The following is a 23,287-nucleotide window of genomic DNA, read 5'->3' on the forward strand; positions in this document are numbered from 1 at the left end:
ATATATATATATATATATATATATATACACACATATGCATGTATTAATACATTCATGTATATTCACATATATGTAAGCACACATACATTTTGATGTCCATCCTCTATATGATGGACATCAAAATGACCAGGATTTGAAGTTTTGCCAATCAGCAAAATTTCATTCCTTCAGGGAATGTTTTGTTATTATTCTCCTCAAATGTGTTTTAAACTATAAATTCTTTTTAACACAGACACACACATATCGAGGAAACATTAAAACAAAGTGATATGCAATTTGCAGCCAGGATAAGCTGAATATGATCGCTTTGATGTACAATGTGAACTTTCGAGATACCTTCCGGGCAGCTGTGTTGAGGAAGTTATTGCGTATTAAATGTATTGGAATTCACATGCTAGAGATAAAGGCTGCATTATGACTGTATTATGAACTTGTAATAAGAATAGATTATGTATTTGGGGGCTGTATGAGAAATCTACAGGGCAGAGATTAAGAAAGATTTAATTGCAAAGTAGCTAGATGATCAATTTAGGCTTTGCAAGTGAAATAATACAACACGAGGATATATGTCAAGCCGTATGACCCACACCAGCTGATGAAATGATAAAATATTGAATGTGTATTGAAAATTAATTATCTAGATGAGTTTGAGAATGTCAATCACCATAGCTTGTTTGGCCTCTATTTTTATAAATATAGCAGTAGTTATTTAACATACACCAACTAGTCTTTCCTATAATTATACTGGTTCATTTTTTTTACAACTCACTCTTTTTAACAAAGTAAATCTTAAATGTCAGATATTATCATTTTGATCTAATTTTAAATGTCTTCTGAGTTTTTCTTTATTATTATTATTATTATTATTATTATCATTATTATCATTATTATTATTGTTACCATGATCATCATCATCATCATCATCATCATTATTCAATGTGACAAGCTGGTATTTTGCCTGTTGCTACATTCTGAGTTCAAATTCTGCTGAGGTTGACTTTGCCTTTCATCCTTTTGGGGTCGATAAATCAAGTACCAGTGAAACACTGGGGTCAATGTAATCGTCTAGTCCCCTCCCACCAAATTTGAGACCTTGGCCTTTAGCAGAAAAGATTATTATTATTATTATTATTATTTCATTTATGCAAAACAGATTAGACTGTTGGTAAAAATATTCTTAACACTGGGCTACAAGTACTTTTGATGCCAAGAACCTCCCTAAGTGTCCCAGTTGTCCCAAATAATATTGTTTACTGAAGTTGCACTAAACTAGGTTTTATGCCTATTTGCCTTATCCAGGGACACATACTACTCACACTTTCCATTGCTTTGTAACTCAATTGATATTGTTAAGATTATTATCATTATTATAGATGCCGCACAGTATACAACATCATGAGATTTATTTAAAAATAGTACTCGGGAAATATTTCATTTTTGTATTTGGTTTGCAAGATTCTTGATGTGTTGTATCTTTGGAGGACCATTATTCATTTCTTTATTATTTATTAGTGAAATGGTTAACTAATTAACTACTTAACCAATCAACTGTTTGATTAATTGTTTGGTTAACCAATTGATCAGTTCGGTTTGTCAAAGTCCTTTTGTCAGCATATGTGATCTCATCAATAACATACCTTCTCTATACCAGGTCTGCATATTCTATTATTCTTTTATTTGTTCCAGTCATTTGACTGTGGCCATGCTGGAGCACCGCCTTTAGTTGAGCAAATCGACCCCAGGACTTATTCTTTGTAAGCCTAGTACTTATTCTATCATTCTCTTTTGCCGAACCGCTAAGTTACGAGGACATAAACACACCAGCATCGGTTGTTCAGCGATGTTGGTGGGGACAAACATAGACATACAAACATATACACACACATATACATATATATATATATACAACGGTCTTCTTTAAGTTTTAGTCTACCAAATCCACTCACAAGGCTTTGGTCAGCCTGAGGCTATAGTTGAAGACACTTGCCCAAGGTGCCATGCAGTGGAACTGAACCCGGAACCATGTGGTTGGTAAGCAAGCTACTTACCTAACAGCCACTCCTGCACCTATATATATGAGTTTCTTTCAGTTTCCGTCTACCAAATCCACTCACAAGGCTTTGGTCAGCCTGAGGATATAGTAGAAGACACTTGCCCAAGGTGTCACACAGTGGGACTGAACCTGGAACCATGTGGTTGGTAAGCAAGTTACTTACCACACAGCCACTCCTTAAAAACATCAAATCCAATAAGGTAATACTTTAAGAACAGATAAGCATGTTATAATATAGTAACGTATTTAAAGAATATTTTTCTTGAATTGTCTATATGAGAAAATAGAACATCTTAAAGCAATCAAATCACCCACCAATACAAGTATTATGGGTGTTGTAAAATTGTACAGAGAAGACAAAATAGCCAAGAAATTTGATTGATAAATTAAATAGGTGGTGCAAATTGAGTCTGAGATTTTGAGTTTCAGCCTTGATTTTCTATAAATCTCTTTGCTAGGTTGATAGGTGAGGGAGTAACATTAATTGAATTCATCAGGTGACATTTAGACATTTAAATGGAGAATGCCATAAATCATAGCAAACCGTTGAACACTTAGGTATAATATTTCCTATATTATATCACCAAGTAATATTCTAAATAACGAAGTGAATAAACAACTATTAAATTTCAGTTTCTCTTTGATGCACCTGTTAATTAATTCTAAGATCCAATAGAAACTACTTTACGTTGAGGAATTGTGTCATAAAAGTTGAAAGACGAAATCCTGGAGAAGAGGAAATGTAAATAGAGCATTTAAATGGGAATAGCTAGTTTGTGAAATGGGAATCTTTCCTGATTGAGACTAAAAAGATTGAACCAATAAAAAAGTGAAAATGTCAAGAGAAAGTTTAATCACTGATTCTTATTACGCATGTATTGAACTCTCAAATATCTTATTTCAATATTTTATCTAAGGGATGTGGTGCAGAAAGCCGAGTGTTGTATTTAGTTTTAATATATCATGCTTCTAAGTTCAAATCTCATTGAAGTAAATTTTTACTTTCACTCATTCAGTACCCTTATTCAATATGGATCAGGGATCTTACAGGGATCTTAACTATAAAATTCCAACCTGTTTTAAAATAACTTTGTGCCACATTAAAACATATCAATATTCAGTCTAAGAGAAAAATTATCAAATTTTAGCATGAATGGAGTTTATAAAAACAATAAGTTTTCCTTTTCATACCAACGGGCAATATTTATTTCTTAAATTCTGCAATGTGTTTTTTTTTTTTTTTAATTCTTAATTACTGATATTTAGTGACCTAATTTTCACTAATTACCCCAGACATATTTCAAGCTACATATTGATTGCTGTATCACAGGGATTAAACCATTTTCTGTAAACTCAGCAATTTTTTAACGAGTCTTATCAGCCATTCAACTTTATATTTACTTCTATATTCAGTACAAGTTATGTTTTCTCAATTACATTTAGTTCATCATTACTGCTTCTTGTGTAATAATTACCCTTTCTCTGTTAGTTTGTATTAATTCAATACAAACATTCAATATCCTTTTGTCTACCTTCTATTTCTCAAAAGTTATTGTTCTTTTATACAGAACATCTCTTATAGAAATTTCTTTAGATTAGCCTTTTTTTTTTTTCCTAAATACAGCATTGTACAGATACATTTTCAGTATTATTGATGTTAATAATCTATCAAAAAGATGCTGCACTTTTGCTTAGTCTATCAGGACAGTTATTTCATCATAGGAAAAACCTCAAGGTAGTTTTTATCGCAGTCAGTTAACAATTACCAAACTTTATGACATTTCAAGCTAAATATATAAGCTTTCACCTTAACAGTTCCTACTTCAACAAGCTGCTCCTTATTCCAGGTAAAAAATACACCTTGATAATTCACTTTCTACCAGAATGCCACCATTCCTATCATGATTACATATTCAAAAGGTAATGTTTTAGTCAAATTCATTAAGAAACAGTTACTTTAATGCTGTTCAAATACTGTCATTAATTATACTTCAAAACAAGAAACCTATAATTTAGTGTATATAATTTGTTTCCTTTCTGTCACATTTTATATTCCTTCTTTAAAGAATATAACATTATCTCCATCATAACAACAACTTGATTTAATGTTAGTCTGTGATCTAAAATAAAATATTTTGTTAGATTAGTCTTCTAGAAAACACTTACTTTTAAATAATTTATCACACATCTCATTATTTTGACTCTTTGAAACATAAATTAATTTTAAGTATCTTCTTCAGATGATGCAATATGAATACATTTCTTAATATCTGTAGCTAACAGAAAGTACTTTTACTATCATCATCATCATTATCATGATCATCATGAAATTTCTATTTATGTACAAATCCCTTCGTTGTAAGTAAAATAAAGGAAGAAAATCTATCAGTGAAATAGTGTTCATGTTTCTGATGTTTTGAAGTTAAATATACTGTATCTATAAAGATGTTGTACAATTGTCGAGATAAAGAAGTCATTGTTACATTTTTTTTTTTTTTTTACTATCAAAAAGTTTTATTATTTCACTGTTTCGCTACATTATTTGTAACTTGTCAGTGCATGCTTCTTCTGGGCTAGTCATGTGTTGACCTTTTTTGAGATCCTGCTGTCTTGAGCTATTAATACACCAGATAAATAATGTATTAGTAAATGATTAACCATAATAAAAAGATGACAGTAACTGTTAACAAATATTATTTATATATATGAAAAAGCATTCAATTGTGTATATATGGTTATAGCCTAGAAGATGTGAGTTACTACGATTTGAAGGAAAAGTATGTCATCGCAATAAGTACAAGACATCTTAGAAGTAAATGTCATGGTAAACTTAAACGGTTGATTCTTAAATAAATTTGAAGGTGGGAGTGCAGGGGCATGTTCAGTAGCCTTTCTTATGTGTTCTAATGAACTTCAAAACATTTAAGGAAACAATTCCTATGTTCCTGTGCAGGTGGCACGTAAAAAACACCATTTTGAGTATGGCCGTTGCTAGTACCGCCTGACTGGCCCTTGTGCCGGTGGCATGTAAAAGCACCCACTACACTCTCCGAGTGGCTGGCGTTAGGAAGGGCATCCAGCTGTAGAAACTCTGCCAGACCAGATTGGAGCCTGGTGCAGCCATCCAGTTCGGCAGTCCTCAGTCAAATTGTCCAACCCATGCTAGCATGGAAAGCAGACGTTAAACGATGATGACGATAATGACGATGATGAATTCGAAATGGAAAGAAAGAGAAGGCATTGAAAAGTATTTGGCAGATTTATACTGGTGATGTTAGTTTGTCTATTAATGAAATTAATGAAATATAAAAATTAGAATGCAAAGAATTATATGCAAGCTTCACAAAATGGTTAAAGATGTAGACTTAAAGATAAGCATCAATACAACTAGAATTATGAATAATAAGCAGAGAAAAGAACTGCATCATTAAGTGGGTACATACTAAATGAGTCCAATAAATTTAAATATCTAAGTATTTTCATAGGAAGTGATGGAAACATTAATGTAAAATTTTAAAAAGTCAAGTAATGGGAGTATTTTCAGATGTGTTGAGATCACATAGAATAGTGATTACAATGAAAATTAAACTGTATGTCATCAGTAAGAAAAAGTATTAAAATATGGGGAAAGTGTCACAAAAAAGCAATCCTGTAGGCTTTGAAAATATAACATTACCAAATATCTAGGGGTGAAGTGGCATGATTTTATGAGAAATGAAGTGATTTGAGATGTTATAAAAGTACCATATATAAGTTAAGAAATGATAAAAAAATATATTGTGATAATTGGACAGTATGCTTTGGTTCCAACTTGGAAGTTTACAAATACGGTCAGTCTTGATACCAGAAGAGAAATAACTACATAGCTGATAGCAATGGAAAGAGACATAGAATAGACAAGGCTGGTGAGGATTTGTGGAGAATCTTTGCACAGAGGGCAGTAACTAACACATTTATTATTAGAGAACTCTTCTTTTAAAATCACCCTTTCTTGGGTGTCATTTTACACAAGTTTTACATGATCCACCTATAATTTTGCCCTTTGCATTCATCTACTTGCTTCATTCATTTCACTGTGGCCATGCTGGTGCACTGCCTTTAGTCGAACAAATCGACCTCAGGACTTATTCTTTGTAAGCCTAGTACTTATTCTATTAGTCTCTTTTGCTGAACCACTAAGTTACGGGAATGTAAACACACCAACATCGATTGTAAAGCAATGGTGGAGGGACAAGCACAAACACATATATATATATATGTACACAAACACACACACAACAGACTTCTTTCAGTTTCCGTCTACCAAATCCACTCACAAGGCTTTGGTCGGCCTGAGGCTATAGTAAAAAACACTTGCCCAAGATGCCATGCAGTGGAACTGAACCCTGAACCATGTGGTTGGGAAGCAAGCTTCTTACCACACACCCACGCTGCACCTATATTTTTAGCATATATATACTTTTTTTATGAATATGATACTTTGGACTAAACTTTTGTAGATAACCTGCTAAAATACTAAAAGACATTGTTGGGTGTAACTTGAAATAAAGATTTGTATCATAGTGTAAGGTAATCATTAATTTTAACGAGTTCTTTTCACAACCAGTTAAATATCTTATCTTTCTTGAATATGGTTTTTCCTTTATTTAACCAATAAACTTTCTCATAATAAATAACTGTGTGAAAGAAATTTCTTTTTGTTACTTCATTTAATCATTTATTTAAGTTTTAAGTTAACATATTTAATTTTCTAATTCCTTTTAATTTTGATTAAAAACTGTATTTTTGTATGTAAAGTGTGTTGTTCATCACGACTGTTTTAATGTCCTTATGTCCATGATGGCATAGGTCAGTCAAGTTTCCAGAACAGCAAATCACCATTAATTTTGATTCTGATTATCATCTCTTCTGTGAGGTCCACCATTCAGAAATCTTAACTCACTGCTACTCACAACATCAGTAAATGAAACAAATTTTTCTTGATAGATTTATGATTGTCTGATGAAATATTCCATCTTTTGACATCTATAGCATCCACTTCTAGTTTAATCATGGTAACATTCATCTCCTGTTCTTGTATACATTATATTTCACAACATAATTCATTTTGTTGTAGTATTCTATGTCTGCTGAATTACTGCTTTGTAGAAAATGGTTCTTTAGCCTTTACATGTTTCATCAAATAGCCAATATATCACTGTTTTTTTTTTCTTTTCTTTTTCTGAATATATATTTAAGCCTACTTAAATAATCACTTTTCACCAAATCGCATGGAAATTATACTGTTACAAACTTTATAGAAACTTCCTACCTACCAACCCTCAACCATTGAAGAAAGTCTCCATTTTTGCTGGCCACTTGGTGATATTACATTATAAGAGGTAAAATGGTTGGCACTGGAAGGGTGCCACACAATTCCTTACTCTCTTTCTTTTTCTCTCTTTTACTTGTTTCAGTCTTTTGACTGTGGCCATGCTGAAGCACCGCCTTTAGTCACACAAATCGACCCCAGGACTTATTCTTTGTAAGCCTAGTACTTATTCTATCAGTCTCTTTTGCCGAACTGCTAAGTTATGGGGACATAAACACACCAGCATCGGTTGTCAAGCGATGTTGAGGGGACAAACACAGACACACAAACTTATACACACACATACTCATATATATATATATAGATATATACGACGGGCTTCTTTCAGTTTCCGTCTACCAAATCCACTCACAAGGCTTTGGTTGGCCCGAGGCTATAGTAGAAGAAACTTGCCCAAGGTGTCACGCAGTGGGACTGAACCCAGAACCATGTGGTTGGTAAGCAAGTTACTTACTACACAGCCCGGAACAAGAAAACATCCGAACATAAAAACAATCCTTTTATTTTGTATGTACAAAATATTTACACCTTGGGACAGTAGGTAGCCAGGTCTGGTGTGGAAGCAGCAAAGTCTGAGTTAATCATACTTTGTGAAGGCATTCTTCACAGAAATCCAGCTACACAGAGCTGGTCAAATACCGGTTAGCAGCAGAGGCAAACAGAGAGCTGCTGAGGACACATCTGCATCGTTCAGCAGCTGCATCTCGAGTCTGAGGTACAAGAGAACTCTGCTGCTGCTAGTTTTCTGCGCATTTGCATCAGGGACCTTTCGGCAGGCATGCATGCATGTGTGCTGGAGACCCTCAAGATGACATCACTACAACATGCACGCAGTAATATTTTAGCCTGAGCCTCATCATCATGTATACACAGCTAACAGTTATGAAATATCTTCCAAACTAAGAAAGGAGCATATTTGTGGTTGCTCAACCAGCGAAAATTAGTGGCCTAATTCTCCTCATACCATATTCTACCTTCTTAAAAAAGGAATACATTTGATAATGTATCTGAGGGGACACTATGCCCCCCCTCCCAAACACACACACTAAAGGTTACCGTTATAATGCCTCCAATCAAACATCTGCTCAATCAAGGCTAGCTTGGGTCTTGATAACAATAAAGCCTCTGCTCATGTGAAACCAGCATTGCAACAAGTTTTGTTAAAAGAATTTCAATCACACCCCAACATGTCACCTTGTTCCTATCTTCATCAAACTCTTCAATCTCTCTCTCTCTCTCTCACACACAAACTCTTTGCTACTGTTTAAAAACATACTGCAGTTTGTACTATATCAAGAATACCAACATCTGTCACATCACTAACTACTTACTTATTGTTCTCCCTTCTAACATATCAGAGATTATGGAAACAGATACAGCCAAAAGCAATCTTCATCACCACCTTTTTCTCTTTCTCTCCACCCTCTCTCTCTCTCTCTCTCTCTCTTTCTATTCAGTAACATCCATTATGACTTCTATAAAATCAAATTCACTGGAATTTTACTCTCATATCACATTCAACAGTTTTGAGGACTTTGGTGAAAGCAATGTAATTGCACTCAACATTACTCTTGTACTTGTTTCAGTCATTTGACTGTGGCCATGCTGGAGCACCGACTTTACTCGAGCAAATCGACCCCAGGACTTATTCTTTGTAAGCCTAGTACTTATTCTATCAGTCTCTTTAGCTGAACCGCTAAGTAATGGGGACGTAAACCCACCAGCATCGGCTGTCAAGTGATGCTGGGGGACAAACACAGACACACAAACACACACATATATATATACATATATATGACAGGCTTCTTTCAGTTTCTGTCTACCATATGAATATATGTAATCCCCTCACAAGGCTTTGATTGACTCGAAGCTATAGTAGAAGACACTTGCCCAAGGTGCCACACAGTGGGACTAAACTCGGAACCATGTGGTTGGTAAGCAAGCTACTTACCACACAGCTACTCCTGCAATGTTTGTCATAGGATTCATCTTGTCAACATACCCAGCTATGGCCTGCACTCATCTCTCAATTCTGGAATTGAAAGATTCTTATACTGTTGCTGCATGGGCCAATGGGGCTTTCTTTAATCACCCCATTTTATCAATTCTGGTGTACCCCAAGATTCAACAATGTCTCCCATGCCCTTCCTGTTGTACATAAGTAACCTACTTGCTTCCACATTTAACATCTCACACTTCTATACTGATGATCTTATGCTTCACATCCCTGTAGTCTTCCACTCACAGGGGTCATCTACATGTAACATAAACGGCTCAAGCTCTGTCAGTGAGATCCTTCTTCAATGGGGACTTGTGACATGACAACTATGTCTCTCAAAAACAATCTATATATAATAACACCCATCTCTACACAGATCAAGAGGGATTTGGAAGTACCTCCTTCCCTATGTTTTCCTGCAAACACTGACAGATGTTCAAGCTGAATGTCATCTGTACCATTGTAAGCATACTCAGTTGTCATAGATGTGGGTTCCCTCCCTACTGGATATGGTTTTTGTCAATAAGCTTGCATTTAGATTTTTTAGAGCTTGTGATCTAATTTGTGTCTTGTGCTGGTTCTATTTAAAATATATTCATATGATGTCCTTCCATCTTCTGTGTAGTTGCCTTAAAGTACTTGAAGAAATTGTTTATGAATTAAAGTAAAACAAAAACAGAAAAAAAAATTATATAAATAACTGAGAAGTCATTTCTATATAGAATTTTCTTTTTGAGCTCTTAATAGGGAGCTGACATGATATTCTGTTGAGGGGAAAATGACTATTATTACTGCTACAATAGATTCTGTTGTCCTCCAACTATTTCTTCTGACCAGTTAATTGGCTATCAAGCCTATGGTAATGAATTTAAAATATGGAATCCAATCTTGCAGAAACATTAATTTTCCAACAACTTCCTATTTAACAATGGAAGGTAACATAATTATTTCCATCAGCTGCAGAAATGGTTTTCTATTGTCCCTTTATGTAGGTATATATTAGTATTATATATTGCTCTCGTGTTTATCATAATTTAAAATCAATGTAGAGGGTTTCCAAATGGGTAGTATCACATATAAAAAGAAAGTTTTATACTCAAGCCATGAGTTAATTATTCTTGACTTCTTCCATGTAAGAGGAAGCATCCGACGGATTAAGTCTAATCTACAAATTAAGATTGTCTATCTGGAAAAGTTGTATGAAAAAAAATTAACAATCAAAAATATATTTTCAGCTCAGTATAAGACATGATAGCACAGGATTTTAAAAAGCCTATTATCATCTTTATAACAGTTTCAAATAGACAATGTATCTTTTATAAAGTCATGTAATAATAACTTATTCTTGAACAGTTACTGATCCTATACACAAACCAAATAGGTCTAACACAGAAGTATTGCTGACAAATCTTAATTGGTTATTGACCATACTCACAAAAATATTGTTCATCTGATTGGTGAGTCATTACATGATAAACTGCTATATTCCCTGAACTAGTGACCCCTCACTGCCATTTCCATTAGCACATTCACCCACACTTTGTGACTGTATACTCCATACAACTATACTCAAGAAATTTATTTACATAGGCACAAGCATTGCTGTGTGATAAGAAACTTGTCTCCCAACTGCATGGTTCCAGGTTCAGTTCCACTGCGTGGCACCTTCAGCAAGTGTCTTCCACTATAGCCTCGAGCTGATCAAAGCTTTGTGAGTGGGATTTCATGGACAGAAACTGAAAGAAGCTTGTCATATATGTATATATATGTGTGTGTGTGTGTGTGTGTGTGTGTGTGTGTGTGTGCATGCACGTGTCTTTGTGTCTATGTTTGTTCCCCCTCTCCATCACTGCTCAACAACTGGTGTTGATGGGTTTATATCCCTGTAATTTAGCAGTTCAGCAAAAGAGACCAATAGAATATGTACTAGGTTAAAAGAACCATAATCCCAGGGTCGATTTATTCAAATGAGGAAACCCTTCAAGGCAGTGCTCCAGCATGGCCACAGTCAAATGACTGAAACAAGTAAAAGAATTAAAGAATATCTTGTTCTTCATATCACGTTCTCTCTCTCACTCTCTCTCTCTCTCTCTCTCTCTCTATATATATATATATATGTCTTGCAAGTACTTGGTGACCCTGTTAATGCAGGTGCCACATGAAAAGCACTACGTCCACTCTGCTTAATGGTTGGTGTTAGGAAGGGCATCCAGCTGTAAAAATCTTGCCAAAACAGTCACAGAAGTCTGGTGCAGGCTTCTGCCTGGCTCTTGTGAAACCGTCCCACCCATACCAGTATGGCAGGCAGACATTAAATGATGATGATAAAAAAATATATATATATATATATATATATATATAGTTAAATGGTTGTTGGTTACAGCTGGTCAGAGAGTGACTGTTGGGTTCACACTTACAAAGTTTTCAGTGGTATAGGTCACTCATTGGACTCATCCTCATCTTCAGCATCCGTATTCCATGCTGGCATGGGTTGGATGGTTCCTCAAGATCCAACAGGTCAGAAGACTGCAACATACTCCAGAGTCTGCTTTGACGTGGTTCCTGTGGACGGATAACCTTCCACATTGGACTGGGTGCTTTTATTATTATTCTTTTGTTGTTTTGTGTCATCAGCATTAGTAAGGTTGCCATGCAGCTTGCAAAACTAAGATCTGCATCGGCTGAGAGGAGCTGCAGTAGAGAGAGAGAGAGAGAGAGAGATAGAGAGATTTATGTTAGGTGATAAAGGTATTAAGATAGTGATCAGAACTGACTTTTTGCAATGGAAGAGACACATTATACAGTGTTGGAGTAATTGATGTAAAACAGGAAAGAACAATAAAGATGGTGGTGACATGGTGTCAGGATATATCTAGGGAGTGTTGGGGGCAGGAGAAGAAGAACTGGAATGGAGGCTAGATAGGAAAAAGCTAGTATGTATGAAGAGGTTAAGAAGTGGGGTGAGGGGTGCTTATGATAAAAATGAGTTGGATTGAGGGCATTGAAGAGGATTAGAAATGCTGGAGGGATAATCGGTGATATATATGAGTTGAGATGTAGATGCTGATTGTTAGTAGAAATGGGTGAAGAGCAGCGGGATAGAGAGAAAGTGATGACACACAGGTAGATAGGTCGAAAAAGTGCGAGTGGCAAGAAAACTGGAGTGCATAGCAGAGAGTGAGAGATGTATAGTGATATGGGTAAACGAACAGGATGTGGTTCAGTGGAAAGGGAGAGGTAATTTGACAGCATGTAAGGGTGGCATGATCTATGTAAAATGTGAGTGAAGAATGACAATGTAAGGATGAATGATGGGAGGCAACTGAAGTGGTTATGAGTAATGAGAAAGATAACTGGTAACTCAGAAAGCTTAATGAAATATGTAGTTCTACTCTTAGTTGATTACAGTTGACAAGTGGTGGAGAGATCAGAGATAGAGAATGAGGGGGATGGTGGAATGATTAAATGAAGAAATTAGGGGAGTAATGGTGGAGGGAATTGCAGATATAGACATTTTGTTTTTGTAACTTCAGTTTCTTGCTGAGATTGCTGGGTCTTCTTGAGCACTCTTTATAACTTCTCTAAAGTCTGAGAAAACTAGGGTGTGATGGGATGGAGCAAAAATCAGTTCAGTTGTAAGTGTGTGTGCTGTGGAAGAGAATCCTAATGATTGTGGTACAGGTAACTGTTAGGAAAGGAATATAAAGTATATTGGAATGTTGTGAATAAAGTCAAAGAGAGTGAGATAGGTATGGAGGAGATGAACAAATAGAGAGAATGTTGGCAGGTGGAGAGAGAGAGAGAGAGAGAGTGGATAAGAAAAGAGAGAAGCTAATGAATTAACATAATTAAAACGGATAAGAGAAAAGTCATTAATGATTTTTATATTTATCAATCAGTTTTACATTTTTTAAAAAACATTATTGTTTAAAATTCAAAAGTGAATAAAAGTGAAAACCCAATGGGCTCTTAACTTTTTTCATGTTTTTGTTTTTTTAATTTACTTTCATATTTGCTTTTAAGTATCTTCACAGTAGTGTTTAAAAAAAAATATAATCAAACATTTTCCTATTTAATCCTAAGAAAGAAAATATAAGAAAAAATTTAAATAAGTTTTATTGTTTTTCATCTGCCTGCAATTTCCTACTCTTTCTGTATTTTAAATTATTTGTTAAAATAATGAACTAGAAAATACTTATTTAATTGGGCTGCAACTATAACACAGTTGCATTAACCTATATAATCATTGTGTTAAGATTATTACGATTTCAGCAGAAGGTTGGCTTCAGTTTTGACAAAAATTGTTCTTTTGATTACATTTCCTAGTTTGATATATTGCTTGTACATTGAAAAAGTTACCAACTACCATTGTCATATTTAAAAACTGTAACTTTTTGTTTGACTGATTTAAAATACCTGAGGAATGGAAAATTTATATCTGCACAATAAGAGCTGATTCACTAGAGGGTGTCTGGTAAGTTTAATAATCCAAAATGATCCCCAAATTTAGAATCCCCACCCCGACTGGCTCCTGTGCCAGTAGCACATAAAAAGCACCATCCGAACATGGCTGATGCCAGTGCTGCCTGACTGGCTCCCGTGCCGGTAGCATGTAAAGAGCATCCACTACACTCTCAGAGTGGTTGGCATTAGGAAGGGCATCCAGCTGAAGAAACACTGCCAGATCAGATTGGAGCCTCGTGCAGCTTCCTGGCTTGCCAGTCCCCAGTCAACCTGTCCAACCCATGCCAGCATGAAAAACGGACGTTAAACAACGACAATGACGATGATGATGATCTTTATCCCTCTACCGTAATTTACATGCATTTAATTAGTCTTCTTATACAGTAATCTCTGATCCATTTTACCTTTCAATTTTGATTCATTTGTTTGTGCATTTTACATCCATTTTCTCATCGAAGTATGGGTTAGATGAATGCATATTACTAAAAAAAATTGCTTCTATTGCCATTTGCCTTTCCTGTCATTAACTCTTTCCCTTTGTCACACGAGGGAATACTCATTCGACATGTCATTGGAAGTGCATAACTACAACCACATAATTTGTTCAAAGACAAATAATTCAGCTCAGTGCAGAATATAATCAGACACACACAAATACAAAGGGCTTTGTACACTCTCCATCTACCATATTCACTTATGAGGCATTGACTTACCTGAAGCTACAGAAGAACTCACTTGTTCCATGATTGAACCTGAAAGTACATTATTATGAAGCAGACATCTTAATTACAAACCCATGTCTGCTCTATTAAAGTTAAGTAATTTTTAATAAATGTTGCTTCAGGGTTTTCTTTACATTCATTTCTCCTATAAATAATCATTAGTCTTTAACATTTATGCTTCTAAATTCTTTCTTTTCTGTTCAGTCAAATAATTTGCCTTTACTATTACTTTCCAGGAAGATATTGATAATTTCTAAGAATTGTTTTCTTGGCCAACATCTATTAATAAAATTTAATTATACATATGCTAATTAAATAAGCTGATACAATACCATGTGCTCTTGGTCACAGAAACTATAGTTTTGATTTATAGATTTGTATTTAATTCAATCTAGACATTTATTATCTCACGGAAGTAGTTAATTAATAGTAACATAATAGTAACTTCATAATATAGTTCAACCAGAAGGAATTTCAATTTTTAGATGTTTTAATTATGAAAGCAGATGGCAAGATAGAAACAGATATCTACTGCAAACCCATGGATTCAGGGTAGTATCTTCTCTTCCCATCCTGTCATCTTAAACATACAAGAACAAACATTCCATTCAATATTGCAAAGAGAATTGGTACAATAACATCGAATTCTACAAAATGTGATCAAAGAATAGATGAATTGAAAAACATACTTATTCAAAGAGTAGTTCCTCTAACTCTAATGACAAATGAAAATAGAAAAGGATAAATATTCAAGATGTAAGGAAGTTAAGAAGTAAAACCAAGTAAAATGTCTTAGCAGATGCATTTACATTTAACCTTAGAAATGCAGAAATAGTTGATCATATTTATAAAAAACTCATCTAATGTAAATAAAGGTGAATAAAAGGAAAAAGTTCTAGAAAATCAACCAATCATCAAAAGCAAAAGGCAACCCAAGAAATTGAAAAATATGGTAACTAGGGCAAAAATCCAAAAGCAAACAAGTTTGCAACTTCACTATTATAAAATGCAAAAGACCAAATACTACATGCCTATATATAGATAGATAGATAGATAGACAGACAGATAGGCAGGCAGGCAGACAGACAGACAGACAGACAACTTTCTTTATTGGCCACACAGGGCTGAACACAGCAAAGACAAATTCAAATGTAGAGCTTTTCTTTTCGAAAATGAAAAAGAAAAAGGGAAAAAAAAAAGAGAAAAAAGAAGTAAAATCCCGACCCCTTTTGATTGGAATTTTACTTATTTTTCTCTTTTTTCCCTTTTTCATTTTCAAATAGAAAAGCTCTACATTTGTATTTGTCCCCTCTGGTGTTGGTTTGTTTACAGCCCTGTAACTAAGTGGTTCAGCAAAACATACCGAGGGTTTAAGTACTAGGCTTAAAAAAATAATAAGTATTGGGGTCAATTTGTTCAATTAAAATTCCTCAAAGGGATGCCCCAGCATGGCCACAGTCTACGGATCGAAAGATGTAAAAGATAATATATGTGTGTGTGTGTATTTGGAGAGAGATCAGCAGTAGCATCCTTTAATGTTCATTTTCCGTGCTAGCATGAGCTTGATAGGATCCAAGTTGTGTGTGTGTGTGTGTGTGTGTATGTGTGTGTTTAATGTTTGTGCTATATATAACTGTTTCTATATCTGTTGTATTTTATGCATACTCGGTGCATATGACTATACACATTGTTTGTGACATAGATGCAACTCTTGTAGACAACATCCTTACTTACTCTTCTATATTTTCTGTTTTTGGCTTGTATTTGTTTATATGGTTTTGTATTGTGTGCGTATGTATTTGAGTTTGTCTACACATCCATGAATGTTTACATAACATTTGATCTTATATGTTGTGTATAGTTTGTGCAAATACTATACATAGGCACAGGAGTAGCTGTGTGGTACATAGCTTGCTTACCAACCACATGGTTCCGGGTTCAGTCCTACTACGTGGCACCTTGGGCCAGTGCCTTCTACTATAGCCTCTGGTCAATCAAAGACTTGTGAGTGGATTTAGTAGATGGAAACTGAAACAAGCTCATCGTATATATGTGTGTGTGTGTGTCTCCCAACATCGCTTGACAACCGATGCTGGTGTGTTTACATTCCCATAACTTAGCGGTTCGGCAAAAGAGACTGATAGAATAAGTACTAGACTTACAAAGAATAAGTCCTGGGGTCGATTTGCTCGACTAAAAGGCGGTGCTCCAGCATGGCCACAGTCAAAATGACTGAAACAAATAAAGGAATACTGTTTACACCCCAATTATATTTGTTTAGGGGTCTATTTTTATTATTTGAACTCTCCCATTGTTAATTCATTCCCTTTCCTTTCCCTCTCTCTCCCATTTGTGTTTATGTGTAAGCCTGTCTTATTTGTTCATGTCCTTTTAACTCTGCTGTCTCTCTTATCTGTTCACCCAATTGACCTGACCCTCACCAGCTACCTCCCATTCCAACTGATCTGCCTCTCCCTACCACCCACCACCCAAACATTTCTTCCTCTCATGTTATCCACTTCCTATCCTTACTACTCCTACTACTTCCCACACTATTCCCCCTTTTCCCCCACCCTCTCCTATTTCTTCAACCTCTCCACCCATGACTCACTCTTCATTTCTCTTTCTATTTCACAATTTCACTTTTACAATCCTGAAGTTAAAGTCCCTCTATTATCTCTCACCCTTATAAAGAACAAGCATTACATAAGTTGGGATTTTCTCTCTTCACAACAAACCATCTCACTGATGTTTTCTTTTATAAACCTTTTCTGGCCAATGTAGAATACTGCCAGTTTCCTGAGACTCCAGATATTGTCAACATCTTTAACCCTTTTGTTACCATATTTCTGTTGAGATGCTCTGTGTTTCTTTCAATTAATTTTAAATATAACAAAGAATTTAGTAAAATAACTTAGTTATCATTCACCTAGTGTTAGGAACATAAATTGTGACTAAGGCTTGGTAGAAGATTTTAATTTAAAACTTTTGAAAACAAGATATTTGTACTCAGACCCAGTGGTGGTTTCAGCTGGGTTGGTATCAAAAGGGTTAAATTAATCACTTGTTAACCCTTTTGTTACCATATTTCTGTTGAGATGCTCTGTTTCTTTTAATTACTTTAAATATAACAAGGAATTTAGTAAAATAACTGAGTTATCATTAAGCTAGTGTTAGGAATATAAATTGTGACTAAGGTTTGGTGGAAGATTTTAATTCAAAACTTATGAAAGCAAGACATTTGTACTCAGAGCCAGAGGCAGTTTCAGCCGGGTTGGTTACAAAAGGGTTAAATCTGTACCAACAACTCCCTATTTTCTACCAGTCATTTTCAGATTACTCAGTGGTTATCAGCCATTTTTTACTTATGGACCCCTTGGGTGGAACCTCATAGTCATCTGAGGCTTTAAAAAAAATCCTTTTGTTGGAAATTGTATTTAGAAAAGATTAAGATAGGTGCAGGAGTGGCTGTGTGGTAAGAAGCTTGTTTCTCAACCACATGGTTCCGGGTTCAGTCCCACTGTGTGGCATCTTGGGTAAATATCTTCTACTATAGCCTCAGGCTGAACAAAGCCTTGTGAGTGGATTTGGCAGAAGAAAACTGAAAGAAGCCCATCGTGTGTGTGTGTGTGTGTGTGTGCCTCCACTATTGTTTGACTGATAGAATAAGTATCAGGCTTACAAAGAATGAATCCTGGGATCAATTTGTTCAACTGAAGGCTGTGCTCCAGCATGGCCACAAATGGCTGAAACAAATAAAAGAGTATTATCTGGTGTATTGTAGAAGGATAAGTAGTTTAATAAAAAAAATCTTGTATGAACTTCCAAGCACCATATAAACCCTAGTTGAGGACCACTGACTCATAAATAATGAAATAGGAGTGGCTGTGTGGTAAGTAGCTTGCTTACCAACCACATGGTTCCAGGTTCATTCCCACTGTGTGGCACCTTGGGCAAGTGTCTTCTACTATAGCCTTGGGTCGACCAAAGCCTTGTGAGTGGATTTGGTAGACGGAAACTGAAAGAAGCCTGTCGTATATATGTATATATATATATGTATGTGTGTCTGTGTTTGTCCCCCCAACATCACTTGACAACCGATGCTGGTGTGTTTATGTCCCTGTAACTTAGCGGTTCGGCAAAAGAGACCGATACAGTAAGTACTAGGCTTACAAAGAATGTGTCCTGGGGTCGATTTGCTGGACTAAAGGCGGTGCTCCAGCATGGCCGCAGCCAAATGGCTGAAACAAGTAAAAGAGTAAAAGAGTATTGTTAGAGGAGTTTCTACTCAAAGGCCCAAGGTGCTTGAACAGTTATAATATTAAGGGATGAGGTATTTGAATGGATAAGGGGGTGGAGGTTTTGAGTAGACAAGAGATTAAAGAGAGGGGTGTTGAATGGATGAAGTACTAATACTGGGCTGGTTAAATGGATAGCATATTAAGGAGTACAGTTCATCATCATCATCATAACCGTTTAACGTCTGTTTTCCATGCTGGCATGGGTTGGACGGACTGAAAGGTATTCAGTTTTCTGCTCAAAAGTTGTGGAATCATATCCTTAATGAAGATTTTGTTAGATTTGGAGGTAAAACATTTTATTCTTTATAGCCTTGTTCACCTATCTTTTGGTAATTATCAACCAAGCTATCCACGGAAATTTTACTTGGGATAGAACATCTGAAAATTGAAGCTAACCACAGCTTTGACTAACCCCTGGAAGTGTTTATATTTTCACTTCAGCTTTTACCAATTTACATAAATTGCACAATGAAAGCAGCTAAATCTTCCTCAACAATTTTCGCAATATATTTATTTAGTATTCATAGTACTTACAATAATGACACATATTTTAAGTTCATAGTCTTGGGATAAGAGTGTGTATATGGTTAACCATTCAAATGAAATTTTTTCTTGGAAAAACTATCTTTATATTATATATCAATTGAAGCAGAGCTGATCAAGAGCACACAATATTAAACACAGGTATAATATTGATTTCAGATTTTGGTACAAGGCCAGCAACGTCAGGTAGGGGGCGTAAATCGATTATATTGATACCAGTGCTCAACTGGTATTTATTTTATTGATCCTAGAAGGATGAAAAGCAAAGTCAACCTTGGCAGAATTTGAACTCGGAACAAAAAGACAGATGAAATGTCACCTAGCATTTTACCCAACATGCTAATGATCTGCCAGCTTACCACCCTTAACACAGATATATATTGACCCTGGGGTTGTATAAAACTGCTGCACTGTGATCTAATTCTAGCATTTTTGCTTGAGACATTTCAACTCATAACCTCTGTGCCTGTTCCCAAATATTCTTCTGTGAATAGCAGAAACAGGAGTAAACAAAACACCTTGTGCTTTTTTTTTTATTACATCCCCAGACCTGCCAAGCCAAGTGAGACCATAATCCAAGGCCTCTGCCAGGGGTGTAGCCAGCCCACCTTTCCTTCATTGGACACTAAACCCCGCTTGCGAAGACCTGTTCAGGCAAGTGAAATCAAAATCAAACTAAATTCAACGACTGGCACCCATGCCAACGTCTCCTTCATTGGACACTAAACTCAGCTTGCGAAGACCTGTTGGGGCAAGTGAAAGTGAATTCATGATGGCACTTCTACCTGTGGAGCGCTAAGAGCACCATCCGAGCGTGATCGTTGCCAGAGCAGCTGTCTGGCTTCCGTGCCAGTGGCACGTAAATAGCACCATTTGAGTGTGATTGTTACCAGCGTGCCTTCCTGGCACTTGTGCCGGTGGCATGTGAAAAGACATTCGAGTGAGGTCATTGCCAGTGTCACTGTACTGGCTCCTGTGCAGGTGGCATGTAAAATACACCATTTTGAGCATGGCCTTTGCCAGTACCCTGACTGGCCTTCGTGCCGGTGACATGTAAAAAGCACCCACTACACTCTCGGAGTGGTTGGTGTCAGGGAGGGCATCCACCTGTAGAAACTCTGCCAAATCAGATTGGTGACTGGTGTAGCCGTCTGGTTCGCTAGTCCTCAGTCAAATCGTCCAACCCATGCTAGCATGGAAAGCGGACGTTAAATGATGATGATGATGATCCCTAAGATCCTGAGCTTTCAATTCTGCCCAAGTTGACTGCTTTTCAATCTTCTGAGATTCATAAAATAAGTAGAGGTGAAATACTGGGTTGATATAATCAAATATATCCATTAAGGTAGCAATAGAATTATTAGTCATTCATGATAACATCATTGGGAATTAAGCTGGATTACAAACACAGTATTGTGTGTATGTGTGTATACACACATACAGAATGGAATGAAAGAGTGGAATCCTTGTTAATTCTCAAAGATTGAGGGGAATGAATTATTATTATTATTATTATTATCATTATTATTATTTAGCTTAAAGATAATGGTGGTAATATGATAAGAATGAAGTGAATGACTTGCAGTGAAGTGAGTTCAAACCTCTCCAGGTCAACATTTTGTTTCACCCCTCTAGGGCTGATAAAATACATAACCAGTTTTGCATTATGTTCAAGTTAATTGACTATATCATTTTACCTGGAAATCTGTGAATTGTATGTACTAAGTGGGAAATCATTATACTTGCAAAAATAAATCTGTGTATCTTAATTAGCTTTTGGTTAGTTAATTAAATAAACTTAAATGTTATTGTCTGATGCTTTTTTTAAAAAAATTCCTCATTAATATATACATAATTAATTTCTACACTTCTAACAATACATATGCACAATATACACACATATATATATATGCATGTATACAGAATATTTTTTATCTGTACTTGTATGTGTAACAAGATATTTGATTCTATTCCACCTCCCAATACATAATTACTTCCACATATTGCTGGAATTAACTTTAGGAAACAGATTTCCCTTTGCTATTTTAAATTTTATATTTCTGCTCTGGCTGTTTATTGAAAGTAGAAGTAACATAACATTATTTCTCCTTTTAATTTAATCCTTTCTTTTTTTATTGATTTTTGTAACTTTTTGAAATAGAGCTAAAAGGTTTCTTAGTTAGAAAGGAAAGAAAAAAAATTCTAACAGTTTAGATTGAGAAGAATGCTATAAAACCATCACACAGCTGGTTTTTCTAATGCTACTGCTGCTTCTCTCAACTTAATGAACATCACAGGAAAATTCAGCCTATGTAAATGAGACACACGGATAAGCATTGCAACAGCAGTTCTACGGGATATAACTATAAAGTGAATAGAAATAATTATATTGTCCCTGTAACAGGTCTTGTTTATAAACGGCCTTGTTTTACCATGTGCAATAATTATTAATCTATCCACATCTTGTAAGTTTCCTGATTTCATTAGGATTCTTTTTTACTCAACCAAACATTAGAAAATATGCAGAAAATAGAATTTAAACTAAAGAAAGGTATGTGGAAATAATTGAATTTATTTTTATTAGCCTAAATTATAGGTGATAGCTGTATATTATTCAAACTGCTTCACTGAATTGGTATTATTTTATTGTGAATGAATTAATTTATTTGAAATATATTTATATATATTCTTTTTTTTTGTTTTGCTTCTGTTCACTAAAGCTTGCTAAAGTACTCAACCTTTTCAAGTGAAACTATATAAATTTTATGTAGCATATTAATGTTTGTATTTGTGAAAATTTGTATTCTATTAATTAAGATATTTATTAATTTCCTTGACAAAGACATTCTTTTCTTAATAATCCTTTTGAAGTAGTTGATATTCTTCCTTGTAAATAAATGAAACTGATTAAAACTTGTGAGTGTTCAAAGCCTATACGATTTTATTTTTATAGAAGTTTGGGAGTTCAAATACCCATATTCTTGGAAAGTTTAAGTCAAATTGTTTAATACTTAATTGGAATTACCCTGTATTAATTTGAATTATTCTATTTTCATCTAATTTAAACACTTAATTTTTCACAATTAAAATACAAAATTTAATTAAAATTAATATGTTCACAAATCCATTGTTTAAGTGAAACTTCATTCCACATCACACACACACACACGAACACACACATGCATTGCTATTCAGTGTGAAATGTGAGTGATTGTCAGTGATCAATCTTCAAATTATTTTAAATATCTGCAGTCTCTAAGGACTGGGGTGGTCAGTGACAGCTATTTGAGGGCAATTTGCACCACATCTCAATAATTTTCTTTTACCCTAGCTCTGGATTGTAAAGACAAAGTGTGTGGCCAAGCTGTAGCCACAAAGGATTTGTCAGAGTAACCATATCTATTTGGGGATTTCCTTCAGCATGGTTGAAATGTACTTTGATATATGTATAGCTATATGCCCACAGGCATATAGTGTAATGGTTAAGGGCATGGGCTACTAACCCCAAGATTGCCAGTTCAATTTCAGGCGGTGCTTTGAATACTCTTTACTCTCTTTTACTCTTTTACTTGTTTCAGTCATTTGACTGTGGCCATGCTGGAGCGCTGCCTTTAGTTGAGCAAATCGACTCCAAGACTTATCCTTTGGAAGCCTAGTACTTATTCTATCGGGCTCTTTTGCCGAACCGCTAAGTTACGGGGATGTAAACACACCAGCATCGGTTGTCAAGCGATGTTGGGGGGACAAACACAGACACACAAACATATACACGCACATACATATATATATAACACGGGCTTCTTTCAGTTTCCGTCTACCAAATCCACTCACAAG

At 35.3% G+C, this 23,287-nt stretch overlaps 1 protein-coding gene across 17 annotated transcripts in view; it reads left to right on the forward strand.

The window, feature by feature from the left end:
- The window catches only part of LOC106875208 (dual specificity calcium/calmodulin-dependent 3',5'-cyclic nucleotide phosphodiesterase 1A), a 1,568,460-nt gene that overhangs the window by 1,416,102 nt on the left and 129,071 nt on the right, over positions 1 to 23,287 (forward strand). The window contains exon 1 of one of the 17 annotated variants that reach the window (XM_052973391.1): positions 21,653 to 22,004. The exons of the other annotated variants lie outside the window; for them this stretch is intronic. Within the exon in view, the coding sequence (XP_052829351.1) occupies positions 21,974 to 22,004 (31 nt within the window). The 5' untranslated portion in view covers positions 21,653 to 21,973. Of the gene's footprint in view, positions 1 to 21,652; positions 22,005 to 23,287 lie in introns of those variants that run through there. 17 annotated transcript variants of the gene reach the window in all.

This window comes from Octopus bimaculoides, chromosome 1, assembly GCF_001194135.2.
Source record: "Octopus bimaculoides isolate UCB-OBI-ISO-001 chromosome 1, ASM119413v2, whole genome shotgun sequence".
Lineage (NCBI taxonomy): Eukaryota > Metazoa > Mollusca > Cephalopoda > Octopoda > Octopodidae > Octopus > Octopus bimaculoides.